Source organism: Solanum dulcamara, chromosome 1 (genome assembly GCF_947179165.1).
Source record: "Solanum dulcamara chromosome 1, daSolDulc1.2, whole genome shotgun sequence".
NCBI classification, from domain to species: Eukaryota; Viridiplantae; Streptophyta; class Magnoliopsida; order Solanales; family Solanaceae; genus Solanum; species Solanum dulcamara.
In genome coordinates this window covers 81984199-82001388 of record NC_077237.1, presented here as the reverse complement: position 1 = coordinate 82001388, position 17190 = coordinate 81984199, and the positions used below count along the sequence as shown (strand labels likewise).

Genomic DNA, 17190 nt, shown 5'->3' with positions numbered 1-17190 from the left:
ATAAGATTAACTTATTAATTTCATCATAACTTATCATAAATTTTTATCCTTCATTATGGAAAATAATTTTCTACTCTATAAAGATACGTTTGATTCCATTCTATGAAATTATATTGAATATTGCCGCTTAGTCCAATCCAAGAGCAAACAAGGGACGCCTCATTAAGCAATTACTATTATTATTTATTTATTTAATGAAAAGGTAAAAATATTCTTGTGAAACTGGATAAAAATATCTTTCATTAAAAAATGACCTATAAGTTATTTTTGAACTAAAATATTAACGATATGAATATTTTTGGACCATATTATTAATGAAGAGTATTTTTTATTCAATTTTTCGTATTTACCATTTTCCATATATTAACTCTTCAATTTTAATATCGGAGAAGGGTCAAAACTACCCTTCAACTATTTGAAATAGAGCACATATACCCTTAAACTATATTTTGGCTCAAAAATACCATTCACGTCATACTATTGGCTCACTTCTATCCCTCTGTTTGATAAAATGAAATGTCTCATCTTATGTGTATTAATTTACGCCACATAAGATCTCCACATAAGCACCCACCACACCCCATCAATTAAAAGACCCAACCTCATCCTTGACTCCCGTAATTATGGCTGCCACAGTTAATTTGCAGTAGTTTTTAAGCAACTTCCGCAACAATTTGCGACAGTCAGACACCTCTGCTTGTTGGCCTGACTTTAGGAAGAACACTTTAGCTACTTCCCAAGCATCAATTGATCACGTTGAACGTACGATTATGGTGCTCTGCAGCTCACTCCAAGCCCGACCGCGCCCATCTTCTTCCTAGAAAAGCACCTGCTTCATCAGATAGCACATTTGCTTAATTGTCATTTTGAAAAATTAAATCTATCACCCTTTGTTAGCTATTTCTACTAGATGAAAACTATAGTTTAGCAAATTAAATAGTCAATTAATAGTTGCTTAAAAACTATTGCAAATTAATTGTGGCAGCCATAACTACAGGAGTCAAGGAAACCATAGCTACGAGAGTCAAGGATGAGCTTGAGTCTTTTAATGAGTGGATTTGGATCTTTTAATTGATGGAGTGTGGTGCTTATGTGGAGATTTCATGTGACGTAAATTTATACACACGAGATGCCACATTTCATTCTGTCAAATGGAGGGGTAGACGTGATCCAATAATATAACGTGAAGGGTATTTTTGAGCCAATAGTATTAAGGAAAATATATTTTTGAGCTAGAATATAATTTAAAGATATATGTGCTCTATTTTAAATAGTTAAAGGATAATTTTAGCCTTTTTTCCATTTTAATATTTCATGGAAGACGTAATTTCATCCATATCACAATTTATTATTATTATTTTTTAAAATAATTTTATAGGTATTTTGGGAGGTAAGGGAATGGGGTAGGCGTGGGGTAGGGGGTGGCAAAGGCAGGTACCACGTGCTACTAGTCATGAAAGATGAGTTCATATTTAAGAACTCCCAACTAATCCAAACCAAACAATGAACCAAAATTTAATTTCAATTTTTTCTTCTTCTTCTCCTCCTCATTGTGAAGTAGATTTTTGAGCAAATAAAAACAACCTTTTATACTTTAGATTCACATTGTTGTCTCTACTGTTTTTCCCCCTCTCCAATTCTTGAACAATAATGCTTCATACACTCCAATCAGATTGAAAAAAACTTTGATCTTTCTCATAAAGATTGCAACTTTCTTGAAATTTTTGACGCCCATTTCTTATTTCTGCTCAATTTGGGAATTTCTTCAGTAGTTCTGCGTGAATTTACTGTTTTTGCGAAAAGGGTATGTATATTTTGCACTCAATCTAACTGGGAATGTTCAAATTTTACTGTAAAACTGTGTAAAGGCGCCTCTTTTAACTTTGTAATTTGTCAATTATTTATACTTGTTATTTTCTTCTGTTTGCTTTTTTCTCTGTTGAAGTTTGCCTGATGTTGTTAAGTGTATATATTTTCAGTTCGATTTGATATTTGATTAGTTGACATAGCAAAATCTGTTCTCTTGCAATAGAAAAAGATCATTTTTTTTGTGTGTGTGTGTGTGTGGGGGGGGGGGGGGGTTGAACTGCTATTTACTATGAATCCTATGATCTCTAGCTACATATTGCACCCAACGATGTGTCCTAGTGGTTAGTGAAGTGGGTCAAGAACCATGAGGTCTCATGGTTTCAAATCCCAATGGAGATTAAGAAAACTAGGTGATTTCTTTCATTCTATCCTAGCTTCGATGGACAGAGTGACATGGTACTTGTTGCTGGTAGGACTTGACACATATCAAGTGGAATTAGTTGAGGTGCGCGATAGGTGACCTAGACATAAAAAAGAGAATTAAAAGAAATCTAGTTCACATATTTTTGGTCTTGCAATAAAGTTGCTTACTTGTTGAGGTTGCTATAGTACACTTGATTTTCTGTGAACATAAGTAACCTAGTTTTTGTCCTAATAAGGCTCAAGTTACCTAGTTTTGTCGCTTGAAAAGTTGGACTATGCAATAAGAGATCAAAAAGAAGTAGTCGGTTGCTTGTCTCTCATTTATGTTTTCATTGCAGCAAAAGGAAGCCCTCCTTTTGAAATGTAAAGTTGCATTTCCTCTTGGTTTCAGGAAGTAACAACATGTCGGAATCTCAAAGGAGGCCAGCGGTGATTGGGATCAAGAGTGGAAATGGGCACATCAATGGTGCACTTCCATTGAGGTCTCCAATTTCTAGAGCTGAAGTTGCTGAGTTCTGTCATGCCCTTGGCGGGAAACGGCCTATTACTAGCATCTTAATTGCAAACAACGGTATGGCAGCTGTGAAGTTTATCCGTAGTGTTAGGACGTGGGCGTATGAGACATTTGGTTCAGAGAAGGCAATTTTGATGGTTGCAATGGCTACGCCTGAGGACATGAGGATAAATGCAGAGCACATTAGAATAGCTGATCAGTTTGTAGAAGTTCCTGGTGGGACGAATAACAACAACTATGCCAATGTGCAGCTCATTGTGGAGGTTTGTAAATATCTTTTTAAGCCGATGAGAACGTTTTGTCTCCAGATAACTTGGTCTTGCATGTGCATCTGGTTGTACCTGTTTACATTTTAAAACCTTCTTGTAAAGGGACCAGGGATCGATGCGAAAAGCAAAAAGCAAATAGTTACACACAGTGTACTTTCTTTTGTGTAGATGGCAGAGATGACTCATGTCGATGCAGTTTGGCCTGGTTGGGGTCATGCATCAGAAAACCCTGAACTTCCAGATGCATTGGATGCAAAGGGTATCATATTTCTTGGGCCACCAGCTATATCAATGGCAGCACTAGGAGACAAGATTGGTTCATCTTTGATTGCTCAAGCTGCAGAAGTACCCACCCTTCCGTGGAGTGGCTCCCATGTAAGTATTTATTGTCATTCTTCTCTATTTGTCTCATAGTGGTCAGTTTGCATCTAATAGACAATTCCACAGGTCAAAGTTCCGCCAGAAAGCTCTTTGGTTTCTATCCCAGATGAAATATATGCTAAAGCATGTGTTTACACGACGGAAGAAGCAATTGCTAGTTGTCAAGTAGTAGGTTACCCGGCAATGATCAAGGCATCTTGGGGTGGTGGTGGTAAAGGCATAAGAAAGGTTTGTCTTTCAGTATACTAGCACAGCGAGTAGTGTATATAACAATGTTAATTTGATATATTTTTACAAAACAAAAAAAGAAGGTCAAATGAAATAAATAGAACGAGTAACGCAACACACAAGGTATTGATTCAACCTAACTCCATGGCTCTTGTTACTTGATCATTCCAGGTACATAATGATGACGAAGTTAAGGCACTATTCAAGCAAGTTCAGGGTGAAGTTCCTGGCTCTCCAATATTTATAATGAAAGTTGCTTCTCAGGTTCAGCCATCTTCTTTCTTGTCTGACCTTAGTGCTCAAACATATCTTTGGAGAGAATAATTTTAAACATTGGATTTTTTTTTTCTTTTTAAATAACTAGAGTCGGCATCTAGAAGTCCAGTTACTATGTGATCAATATGGCAATGTTGCAGCTTTGCACAGCCGTGATTGTAGTGTTCAAAGGCGACACCAAAAGGTTAGTTTGTAATTAACTTTTGATTATTGTTTAGATGAATTATAAAGGCAATGCTTATCTTCTTCTATATTTGCGATGTTGAGGCAAATAGCAGAGGCTACATGAGGCAGCCAAGGATAGACATCACTGAAACATCATCACTAATGTGTCTAATTTCTTGAAACTTAGATCATTGAAGAGGGGCCAATTACAGTAGCTCCTCTAGACACAGTGAAAAAACTTGAGCAGGCTGCTAGAAGACTGGCCAAAAGTGTCAATTACGTTGGAGCTGCCACTGTTGAGTATCTTTACAGTATGGACACTGGAGAGTACTATTTCTTGGAACTCAACCCTCGGTTACAGGTTGGTGATACTGCCATCTGCTTGAGTGTGCCCCTGAGTCCCTTTTTTTTGTTCACCACATGGAGGAAGGCATTGATCAAAATTGTTTTCTTTTTAAGTTATAATTGTCTCACGTGTGTTTAAAGACAAAGCATTAATAGTCATGAATTAATTTGATGTTGGTTCTTACCGTAAAACATTTTTCTGATCGTGATCACCCCCATTATGATCTGGAACTTTTTATTTAAGTTATATCTTTCTCATTCTATTAGGTTGAACACCCCGTAACTGAATGGATAGCAGAAATAAACCTGCCAGCAGCTCAAGTTGCTGTTGGAATGGGGATTCCTTTGTGGCAAATTCCAGGTTTTGTACCAGATGTCACTCTTCTTGGCTTAAGATTTTTGGGTTTCTCCTTCCCCTCTTTTTTAATCGTTCTTCTTTGATTCTATTAGAAATAAGGCGGTTCTATGGAATGGAACATGGTGCGGGATATGATGCTTGGAGGAAAACATCTATTGTTGCAACACCATTTGATTTTGACAAGGCTGAATCGACAAGGCCAAAAGGTCATTGTGTGGCTATGCGTGTAACAAGTGAGGATCCTGATGATGGTTTTAAGCCTACCAGTGGTAAAGTATTGGTAAATTATCTTCTGAAAAGTATCACTTTCCTTTTCTAATCCAATGCTTTTAGGCTATGTTGCTCAGACTCTTCAATAATGTCGACAGGTGCATACCGGATCCTCCAACTTAGTGCATTTTTGGAGGATCCGTGACGGGTGCTTCATCATTTTTGGAGAGTCCGAGTAACATAGCTTTTAGGTTGAATGGTTGTTAATTTACATTTCATAATGTAGGAGCTGAGTTTTAAGAGCAAACCGAATGTGTGGGCATACTTCTCTGTCAAGGTACATATAAATTAGATGGAAATAGAATGTTGGGGTGCTTGAATTGTTGTGAAGCATACAATTTCAAAAAAATTGTCGTGAAGCGTGATAATTCTCTTTCCTTGCAGTCTGGGGGTGGCATTCATGAATTTTCAGACTCTCAGTTTGGTAAGCTGAACTTTAATCATACATCACTATTGCTCTGTTTGACTTATCTTGAATTTTCAGCTGAAAAATTAAGTACTCTCTCCATTTGAATTCGTTTGTCTTACTTTCCTTTTTAGTCCGTTTAAAAAAGAATGCCTCCTTTCTCTTTTTGGCAACTCTATAATCTCAACTTTCCACCATGTTTATGAACACAAGATTAAAGGATATTTTGGTAAATTCTACATATCTTTAGTTTAAGACCACAATATTCAAAAGTCTTCTTTACTTTCTTAAACTCCGTGCCAAGTTAAAATCGGACAAACAAATTGAAACGGAGAGAGTAATTCTTTTTAATATCAACCTAGAATATTCAGCTTCAATTAGGCAGTTGCTTCTTGTTTTGGGTCCACAAGGGGTATTGACTCAACTTAACTGAATAGAAAAATCATTTTCTAATTCCTTTTTTTCTTTGGGAAACTCGCCTCATTCTATTCATGAATGAAAGTATACCTTTAGAAGTATATATTACATTAGAACTAAAGGGTTCCTGTATGACTGAATAGTAAAGTTCCTTCTCATCTCTGGCTGTGATGCAGCTTCACCACTAAAGCATGCATACATCAATTTACTTTTTAATTTGAGCAGTAGTTAAAGAATAGCTACTAAGGAACTGCTTTCTAACGCCAAACTAATTTGAAACATCAAACTTAGGTATTTAGGTTTGTGTCAGCCCATGCAGATTTGCATCAAATTTCTGCTAATCTAGACTTTGTGTATGTGTGAGTGTGCATTTAGGAGATTTCCAACGGTGACTATGGTGATAGCTTATTCCTGGATTTGCTTAATGTTTAAGCTGACTTCTATTCTGGTTCTTCCTATAAATTTTGACAATGTTATCAGACATTGGCTGGATTTTTGTTTTATAAAGTTTCTTATGGAAAATGTTTCCACATATTCTATCAGACTCAGTTATCACACGTTGTATTTTAAAATACAAATGCCTGACAAAGAAAATTTAAAATTTTTTCTAACCTATTGAATTTATGGACTTCTATCTTAATGTAGGACATGTTTTTGCATTTGGAGAGTCCAGGCCCCTGGCCATTGCAAACATGGTTCTTGGACTAAAGGAAATCCAGATCCGAGGAGAGATTCGTACTAATGTTGATTATACAATTGATCTATTGCATGTAAGTCTCAGATAAAAAAAAATCATAACCAACTCCATTCAAGTTTTATTTATCTGCATTAAGTTAGGCATTTTCTGCAGGCTTCAGATTATAGAGAAAATAAGATACACACTGGCTGGTTGGACAGCAGAATTGCCATGAGGGTTAGAGCAGAAAGGCCTCCTTGGTATCTTTCTGTAGTTGGAGGAGCCCTTTATGTAAGTTACCCATTTCATGACTGATGTTAGGTTCGTAAAGATTTTATCTTGGGAATTTACTTGCAAAATTAACACCAGTACACCATGTTGTCACTTGTAAAACTCAGAAAGCTTCTGCAAGTGGTGCGGCCGTGGTTTCTGAATATATTGGTTATCTTGAAAAGGGACAAATCCCTCCGAAGGTAATCAGTCTTAGAATGTTTGTCTTGGTCCGAATCTTACATTTTCTCCATCTCTTTATTGGAATAACCTGTCATCCATATATGTGCAGCATATATCCCTTGTGAACTCTCAAGTCTCACTAAACATTGAAGGAAGCAAGTACACAGTAAGTAGGATGCTGTACTCACTTCATTCTATGTATTGTTGCCTCTGATTCTGGTGGTATGAGTAGAGAAGGGAAAAGTTAGCTAATTCTGTTCAGCTACCTCTGCAAGAAAGATTAAGAAACTTGATTCGATTATGACCTGTTTTTTTTGTCCTTTGGTTATCACATGTTGGCATTAGTGTTCTTTCATTGTATGTTGTGTGCTGCTCCCATGTCATATTATTTCGTTGTTATGACTGCCTCATTTCTGTACTCTTTTTTTTCAAACTGCTTAGAAATGCTTTATTAAAGGTCTAGCGGAACAACCTCTCTATCTGTACGAGGTAGGGGTAAGGTCAGCGTACACTCTACCCTCCCTAGACCTCACTTGTGGGATTACACTAGGTATGTTGTTGTTATTGTTGTTTTCAGATCTTCTTTCTTGATTCTGTTTCATGGATTGTTTGCAACTCAGTAATTTGTTGGTTTTGTCTCTTAGATTAATATGGTGAGGGGAGGGCCAGGAAGCTATAGGTTGAGAATGAATGACTCAGAGATTGAAGCAGAAATACATACTCTGCGTGATGGAGGACTGTTGATGCAGGCAATAATCAATTACTCTGCAACTTTTCTATGTACCTTTAATCAGAAACTGCACTATTTTCTATAGTAGCCATAATGTTTTATGTTGTGTATAATTTGTGAAATGATATGTGGAAAAGACTGATTTATTCCTTTCACATTTGAAACTTATATATACATCTAAGTTCCCTTAATCAACTGCAGCTGGACGGGAACAGTCATGTTCTATATGCAGAGGAGGAAGCAGCTGGAACTCGCCTTCTAATTGATGGAAGAACTTGCTTGCTACAGGTACCAATAATTGTTCAGTTACCAATATATTTTATTTATTTAGGAACTGGCTCCTTCTTATCATATTATATTCGTTGATTCCAGAATGATCATGATCCATCAAAGTTAATTGCTGAGACACCCTGCAAACTTCTGAGATATTTGATGTCTGATGGTTGTCATGTTGATGCTGACACACCTTACGCAGAGGTTGAGGTGATGAAGATGTGCATGCCCCTTCTTTCACCTGCGTCAGGAGTTATCCATTTTAAGCTGTCTGAAGGTCAAGCAATGCAGGTATTGTGTTTGCATACAAAGCATATATTCTCTCGTCTGCAGCAACTTAAACATAAGTTTGTGTGTAGGCTGGTGAGCTCATAGCATCACTTGATTTAGATGACCCTTCTGCTGTAAGAAAAGCTGAGCCTTTCCTTGGAAGTTTTCCTATTTTGGGACCTCCAACTGCTATATCTGGAAAAGTCCATCAGAGATGTGCTGCAAGTCTGAATGCAGCAAGGATGATTCTTGCCGGATATGACCATAAAGTTGATGATGTAAGTAATTTCTTATAAAGATTTGAAGTTGACAGTAGAACGTAATTGCTTGTGGAACATCTTTTCATCTGAATAATAATGTAAAAACATTTTACCCAATACATGATTTGACACAACTTAATCTTCCAATACTAGGTGGTTCATAATTTGCTAAGTTGCTTGGACAGTCCTGAGCTTCCATTTCTACAGTGGCAAGAATGCATATCCGTGCTGGCAACACGACTTCCGAAGGACCTCAGATTAGACGTAAATAATTGGATAATGATTTTTTTCCCTTTGTTGTTGGAAAGTAGTAGTTCTCTGGCTCAATGAATGTTTTGCATTATGTGATCTTGTTGCAGTTGGAAGCAAAATTTAAGGAATATGAGGGAATTTCCAACTTGCAAACTATTGACTTCCCTGCCAGAATTCTTAGAGGTGTTCTTGAGGTGAGTCTTTTACTACATCTTCTTCTTCTTTCACACTATTTTTTGTTGTTTTTCCTTTTATTAGTTCAAGTACTATATCTTCTAACATTGATTTTCTTACTTTAGCTTCACCTAAGAACCTGCTCAGAAAAAGAAAAAGGAGCTCAGGAAAGACTAGTTGAACCTTTGATGAGTCTCGTCAAGTCTTATGAGGGTGGAAGAGAGAGTCATGCCCGTGGTATCGTCCATTCCCTTTTCGAAGGGTATCTATCGGTTGAAGAATTGTTTAGTGACAATCTCCAGGTTAGTTGTCTTCAGACAATTATTTTACGATAATCATCCTTTGCATGACTAGATATCTTAGTTTGAGCACCTTTATAGCTTGGAATATACTTCAGCATCTGCACTTAAATAAAAAAAAAAGGGCAGCCCGGTGCATTAAAGCTCCCGCTATGCGCAGGGTCCGGGGAAGGGCCTGACCACAAGGGTCTATTGTACGCAGCCTTACCTTGCATTTCTGCCAGAGGCTGTTTCCAAGGCTTGAACCCGTGACCTCCTGCTCACATGGCAACAACTTTACCAGTTACTCCAAAGCTCCTCTTCTGCACTTAAATAAAAGTAAAAATATTTAACCATTATATCATATGAGGATGTAGAGTACTCATAGTGAGATACTAGAAATGTAAATTAACAAAAAAAGGTAATTGACTTATTCACTCTTAATCCTTTCCAATTTCTTTATCAAGTTTTTCTTATAATTAGTATGGTAAACATTCCCTAAATTGTTTCTAACAAAGCGGCCCCTTATTATTCATAGGCCATGATTTTTTCCTACAATGATTTAGATTTACATTGTAGATCATCTATGCATTCTCATATTATTTGTTTTATGTACCATAAGCAGCTATTTTTATTTTTTGGGTCAATCATCTCTGTTAAAGGCCTCAAAGGTTATTTGAATTATCAAATTTTACTTGCTGTTGCATGGATTCTGTCTTATGATGTTGTCAGTATGTAACATGCATACTCTGTGATATCAAAACTTAATTTCGGGGTGATGTATCAGTTCTGTCATGTCAGTAACTTTACTCTTCCATTTTTGTTACTCGTAGAGATATTCAGTAATCTACTACAACAAAAAGGGATGGAGTTGGAAGACCACACTAATTCAACTGATGTTTGATTCAGTTCTGATGTCTTCTTTTTTCAGGCTGATGTGATTGAACGACTACGGCTTCAATATAAGAAGGATCTCCTGAAGGTTGTCGACATAGTGCTTTCTCATCAGGTATAAGCCAATTATTCATGTGTTGACTTTTCTTTTTTCTAATGTTGTTTAAGCTGGAAAATATCCAGTATCAATAATGTGTTATTTTACAGGGTGTTAAACGTAAAAATAAGCTTATACTTAGTCTGATGGAGCAACTGGTATATCCCAATCCTGCAGCATACAGGGAAAAACTTATCCGTTTCTCACAACTCAACCATACAAATTATTCCGAGGTTGGTATTGTATATGTTCTTCGATTAAGAGATGGCACTCCATACTTATACTTGTGGAAATTTGAGCAACCATATTATTCGTATCTATATCTTTGACATACAATCTTGATATTAAGAAGTTATCTAAGATCAGCACTAGAAGTAACTACTCTTGTCATTTTCTCCCTGGTTCCTGATATCGTGCAGACTTTTTAAGTTGCTATGAAATTTTTGTAATGCCTGTCATTTATCATTGTTTAAGTGGAGCACGATGATTAGTGAGAATCAACATTTGCGGATCCAAAATGTAAACTTGATGGGTTCAGTCTTTTAGGTTCTTATCACCTGCGCTTGCTCTCCCCAGGGACCATCTAGTCCAAATCCTCCATCACATCCTTTTGCGCTCTCTCTCTCTCTTAACCATTAGATACCGTTCTCGACGATCATCTAGTATGATGATTATTTGACTGATTCTCATGATGTATTATTAAATATATGGGTAACAGTAAACCACTTAACAGAATTTCTAAGTCTTGATTTTGTTTTTACAGTTGGCACTGAAGGCCAGTCAACTCCTCGAACAAACTAAACTGAGTGAATTACGTTCAAGTATTGCCAGAAGTCTTTCTGAGCTAGAGATGTTCACTGAAGAAGGCGACACTATGGATACTCCTAAGCGGAAAAGTGCCATTAATGAAAGAATGGAAGCTCTAGTGGGTGCTCCTTTAGCAGTCGAAGATGCACTTGTAGGCCTTTTTGATCACGGCGATCACACCCTTCAGAGGCGAGTTGTGGAGACCTATGTTCGTAGACTCTATCAGGTATTGTATTCAAAGAATTAGTATTACTTGTTTTGGTTGAATTTTTGGTGCATCTGCAGTTAAATATGTATAGTTTCTTTTTCTGACTTTTGATATCTACTCTAGCCTTACCTCGTTCAAGGGAGTGTGAGGATGCAGTGGCACAGATCCGGACTAATTGCTACATGGCAATTTTTGGAAGAACATGTGGAGAGAAAGTGTGGGTCTGGAGACAATGTGATGGTAAAACCATTAGTTGAGAAACACAGTGAGAAAAAATGGGGAGCCATGGTTATTATCAAATCTCTCCAACTCCTGCCAACAGTATTAACTGCTGCATTGAGGGAGACAGCACATGACTTGCATGCAGAGATGGCAAATGGATCCACTCCACCGGTCAGTCATGGTAATATGCTGCACATTGCATTGGTGGGTATCAACAACCAAATGAGTTTGCTTCAGGATAGGTATTACCATTGTCGATGTTATGGTTTTCACAGCTCACTTTCTACTGCTAAAGTAACTTCTAAATTAGACACTCCCTCCCTTTCAATTTGTTTGTCAGGTTTTGACTTGACCCAAAGTTTAAAAAAGTAAATAAGACTTTTGAATCTCATGGGTCTTAAATTAAAGATTCGTGGAATGTACCGAAATTCCCTTTAATCTTATGGTCTTAAACATGCCATGTGGAAAGTTGGAATTTAAAGAGTTGCCAAAAAAGGAAAAAGACATTCTTTTTGAAACAGACTAAAACAAAAAATAAGACAAACGAATTGAAACGGAGGGAGTATATGGATAAAGCATGAGGCATGCATGTAGACACCCATTAACAAGTAGTAACAGAAAAGACCTTTATCTGGTATGGCTGAATCTTTTGCATGTGTATCTGGTCCAATGATGTGAGAAACTGACCAATTTCACGTCTTTCCCTTGCTTGTCATTGGAATACCATTGTTTGCAGTGGAGATGAAGATCAGGCTCAAGAGAGAATTAACAAGTTAGCCAAAATTTTGAGAGAGAAAGATGTGAGCTCTAACCTTAAAAGTGCAGGCGTAGAGGTTATCAGTTGCATTATACAGAGAGATGAAGGGAGGGTGCCTATGAGGCACTCCTTTCACTGGTCAGCAGAGAAGCTGTATTATGAGGAGGAGCCTTTACTACGCCATGTAGAGCCTCCTCTATCCATTTACCTTGAATTGGTTTGTATTTTGCTCAACTTCATTTCCTCCTGTTATCTGTGTCCTATATTACTACTGGTGTTATTTTTTTTCCTGGACTATGAGCTGATCTTAGGTTCATAATTCCCCTGAAATACAGGAAAAACTTAAGGTCTATGATAATATAAAGTATACTCCATCCCGAGACCGTCAGTGGCACCTCTATACTGTTGTAGACAAGCGGTGTCCAATCCAGAGGATGTTTCTCAGAACACTTGTAAGACAATCAACATCAGATGACAGTTTACTAGCATATCAAGGATTGAATCAGGGAACAACTCATTCCCCTCTGGCATTGTCTCTCACTTCAAGAAGCATTTTGAGGTCCTTAACATCTGCACTGGAAGAGCTTGAACTTAATCTCCATAATACGACTCTCAAAGCTGACCATGCTCATATGTACTTGTATATTTTACGAGAGCAAGAGATAGCTGATCTGTTACCGTACCACAAGTCAGTAACTTGTTTGTCTTCATGCTTTGCTATTGAGGACAAAAGTCGTCAGATAGCTCACTTCATGACTTTTTGCAGGAAGACAGATCTAAATAATGAGCACAAAGAAGCGGAAGTTCAGAAAATCTTAGAAGACCTAGCTCATGAAATTAATGCATCTGTTGGTGTGAGGATGCATAAGTTAGGTGTTTGTGAGTGGGAAGTGAAACTTTGGGTATCATCTGCAGGAGATGCAACTGGTGCTTGGAGGATTTTGGTTGAAAATGTGACAGGTCACACCTGCATTGTGCATGTAAGTTGAATTTTGCATGTACGTGAAATTTTTTAATGATTTATCTGATCCAAAACTGGCTTGTATTGGAGAGCACACATCAGCCTTGGAAACAGCCTCTGGCATAAATGCAAGGTAAGGCTGCGTACAATAGACCCTTGTGGTCAGGCCCTTCCCCGGACCCTGCGCATAGCGGGAGCCTTAGTGCACCGGGCTGCCCTTTTTTATTATCTTTTCTGGTAGAGAGTTTAAAGTTAATCAAGCTTATGATAGAAATGGTTATTAGTTCTGTATTAGCACCATGAAATTTTGGACTAACATATGTTGTTCCGCCGTCATGACTTAATTCGTTACGACTTCATGTATTAGTTTTTTTCATAGAAGACTATTACCATTGATATCATGCTATTGGAAATTGAACTCTCAGATTTATCGAGAAGTTGAAGATACAGGAAAACAAAGAGTAGTGTATCATTCAGCCGTTGGCAATGGTCCTTTGAATGGCATGCCAGTTACAGCACCATATCTACCTTTGGATGTGCTTGACAAGAAACGGCTTTTGGCTCGCAAGAGCAACAACACAACTTATTGCTATGATTTTCCTCTGGTAAACATCTGAATAAAAGTAGAGATTATGCTGGCTATTACAATCTGAATCATTATCAACATCCTAAAAAAAATTCCTCGTACAGGCATTTGAAGCAGCATTGGAGAAGTCTTGGGCAAGTCATAATCCTCGAACAGAAAAGCCTAAGGACCAGGTCCTCCTTAAAGTCACAGAGTTAAGTTTTGCTGACAAAGAAGGAAGCTGGGGTACTCCTCTCGTCTCTGTGGAGCGCCAGCCTGGTTATAATGATGTTGGCTTAGTGGCATGGATTATGGAAATGTCTACTCCCGAGTTCCCTATGGGAAGGAAAATTCTTGTTGTGACAAATGACGTCACCTTCAGAAATGGATCTTTTGGCCCAAGCGAAGATGCATTTTTCCAAGCCGTGACTGATGTTGCTTGCACTCAGAAAATTCCACTTATTTATTTGGCAGCAAATTCAGGAGCTCGTATTGGGGCAGCTGAGGAGGTAAAGTCTTGCTTCAAAGTTGGATGGTCTGATGAATCAAATCCTGAACGTGGTTTTCAGTATGTATACTTGACTCCTGAGGATCATGAGCGTATTAAATCTTCTGTCATGGCACATGAATTGAAGCTGTCAAATGGTGAAATTCGATGGGTGATAGATACTATTATTGGGAACGAGGATGGCCTAGGTGTTGAGAACTTAAGTGGTAGTGGAGCCATTGCAAGTGCTTATTCTCGGGCATATCATGAAACATTTACCTTGACATATGTAACTGGGAGAACTGTTGGCATAGGTGCTTATCTTGCTCGTCTTGGTATGCGGTGTATACAGAGGCTTGATCAGCCAATTATTCTTACAGGTTATTCTGCACTTAACAAACTTTTGGGTCGGGAAGTTTATAGCTCCCACATGCAACTTGGTGGACCTAAAATTATGGCAACTAATGGTGTTGTCCATTTAACTGTCTCTGATGATCTCGAGGGGATATCAGGGATTTTAAATTGGTTGAGCTTCGTTCCTCCATATTGTGGTGGTCCACTTCCTATTTCAACTCCCGTGGATCCTCCAGAGAGGCCTGTTGAGTACTTCCCAGAAACCACATGTGATCCACGCGCAGCCATATCTGGCTTCACAGATTCAAGTGGAAAATGGTTGGGAGGCATATTTGACAAGGAGAGCTTCATTGAGACACTGGAAGGCTGGGCAAGGACTGTTGTGACAGGCAGAGCAAAACTTGGAGGAATCCCTGTAGGAATAGTTGCTGTTGAGACCCAAACTATGAAGCAAGTTATCCCTGCGGATCCTGGACAGCTTGATTCTCACGAAAGGGTAGTCCCTCAAGCAGGGCAAGTATGGTTTCCCGACTCTGCAACTAAAACAGCTCAAGCATTGATGGACTTCAATAGAGAGGAACTGCCTCTTTTCATTCTTGCCAACTGGAGGGGATTTTCAGGTGGACAGAGGGATCTTTTTGAAGGTATCCTTCAGGCAGGATCAACCATTGTCGAGAACCTCAGAACATACAAGCAGCCTGTTTTTGTTTACATCCCTATGATGGGTGAACTCCGTGGTGGGGCATGGGTGGTTGTGGACAGTAAGATCAATTCAGACCACATTGAAATGTATGCAGAACGGACAGCCAGGGGAAATGTCCTTGAGCCAGAAGGTATGATTGAAATTAGATTCAGAACAAAAGAACTGCTCGAGTGCATGGGTAGGATTGACCAACAGCTTATCAATCTCAAGTCAAAGCTTCAGGAAGCCAAGACTGCAGGGGTATACGCTAATGTTGATGCCTTGGTACAGCAAATTAAAGCCCGTGAGACACAGCTTTTGCCTGTATACACTCAAGTAGCTACAAAGTTTGCAGAGTTGCATGATACTTCACTAAGAATGGCGTCCAAGGGGGTGATCCGTGAAATAGTAAATTGGGAAACTTCTCGTTCATTCTTTTACAGACGTCTGCTCCGAAGAGTTGAGGAGGAGATGTTGGTCAAAACTGTGAGGAATGCTGCAGGTGACCAGCTTTCTTACAAATGTGCCATGGATATGGTGAAAAGCTGGTTTTTGGATTCAAAACAAGGCAAAGTAGATGCTTGGATCGATGATGAAGCCTTTTTCTCATGGAAGAATGACCCCAAGAACTATGAGGAACGACTACAAGAATTGCGGGTGCGAAAGGTACTACTTCAGCTATCGAAGATTGGTGATTCGACATTGGATTTACATGCCCTACCCCAAGGTCTTCTTTCCCTCCTACAGAAGGTTAACAATCAAATTCTCTTCCGTAGCATCAACATTTTCAAAATTTTGATTCCCCTCCATTTTATCTTTAACTGCTTAAGGTGCCTTCATAAAAGTTTTATGTTTCCATGTGCAGGTCGAGCCAGCAACACGAAAGCAATTGATCAGTGACCTAAAAAAGGTGCTTAATTAATCAAGCAGCTTGTAACTGGTCTGCAATTATTGTCTTCCACTTGATCAGATCGTTTCCTGCCAACCAGTGCATCCACCTCTTAGGAGAAGCAGCACAGTTAGCACACAATCTGTACCATGATGGTTGTTCTCTCTTCACTATCGATAATACATTGTAGGAGCTAGTTAGAACCACTGGTTTAAATTTGTCTCGCGGGGTGTAAATATTAGCATCTTGAGAGTGTGCAGGGTGCAGTCTTCATTTGTTTGAGCAGAAAGATTCGCGGTTCAGCAGGCTCCTTTATTGATATACCTGCAGGCCTGATCACTCTTTAATGTATAATTGCATTGTCATCTTATATTCTGTCTAACAACTGGTTAGCATTGGAATTTATTTATTGAATGTCCAAATAAAACATGAGCTGTAATTTATGCTCCTATTTTGTTGCTTATTCAGTACTGAATTTCTCTTGCTTTTCCCTTGGAATTGCCACACTTGACGCATCCTCCTTTTCTCTTTCCACTATTATTATTATGTAATGTTATCCACTGGTACTATTAGCTTGTAGCAAGAGTGCCAAATCCTAACAGAACTTTGGTCAATGCCTTAAGATTTTTATCCCTATATTGGTGCATGAGATAAAAGCTGAGGGTGTCTATTGGAAACAACCTTTCTACCTCCGAAGGTAGGGATAAGGTCTGTGTGCACTCTGTTTTTCTCAGATTCAATTTGTGGGGTTACACTGTATATGTTTTTGTTGAAGTCAAAAGACAATTGAGTGCATATTGAATAAAAGTCATTCTTAAGTGATGTCAAAAACAAGTAGAAATAGCAGTCATAGACAATTGAGTGCATATTGAATAAAAGTCTTTCTTAAGTGATGTCAAAAACAAGTAGAAATAGCAGCCATGGGCCATCTTTTGGTCTATCTTTGAGAAATAGTTGTTCTCATGGAGTGTTAAATCAAGTTTTCTGCGCAGATTGCATCTCGCGTGGTCTTTAAATTTTTGCCCTTCAAATTGGTAGGT

At 38.3% G+C, this 17190-nt stretch overlaps 1 protein-coding gene across 1 annotated transcript; it reads left to right on the top strand.

Moving 5' to 3' along the window:
* The first annotated feature begins 1516 nt into the window (after positions 1–1516).
* Positions 1517–16640, top strand: LOC129880177 (acetyl-CoA carboxylase 1-like). Its single transcript, XM_055954111.1, has 32 exons — positions 1517–1804; positions 2624–3009; positions 3184–3390; positions 3463–3624; positions 3796–3888; positions 3989–4084; positions 4253–4426; positions 4678–4771; positions 4861–5048; positions 5265–5315; positions 5423–5462; positions 6507–6631; positions 6712–6828; positions 6936–7010; positions 7100–7156; positions 7635–7739; positions 7922–8008; positions 8093–8284; positions 8353–8541; positions 8677–8787; positions 8883–8969; positions 9075–9251; positions 10159–10236; positions 10329–10451; positions 10982–11251; positions 11357–11697; positions 12192–12429; positions 12548–12900; positions 12979–13192; positions 13599–13778; positions 13864–16011; positions 16127–16640. The coding sequence occupies exons 2-32, from the start codon at positions 2635–2637 to the stop codon at positions 16181–16183; spliced, it is 6804 nt and encodes a 2267-aa protein (XP_055810086.1). The 5' UTR covers positions 1517–1804; positions 2624–2634; the 3' UTR covers positions 16184–16640.
* The last annotated feature ends 550 nt before the right edge of the window (positions 16641–17190 follow it).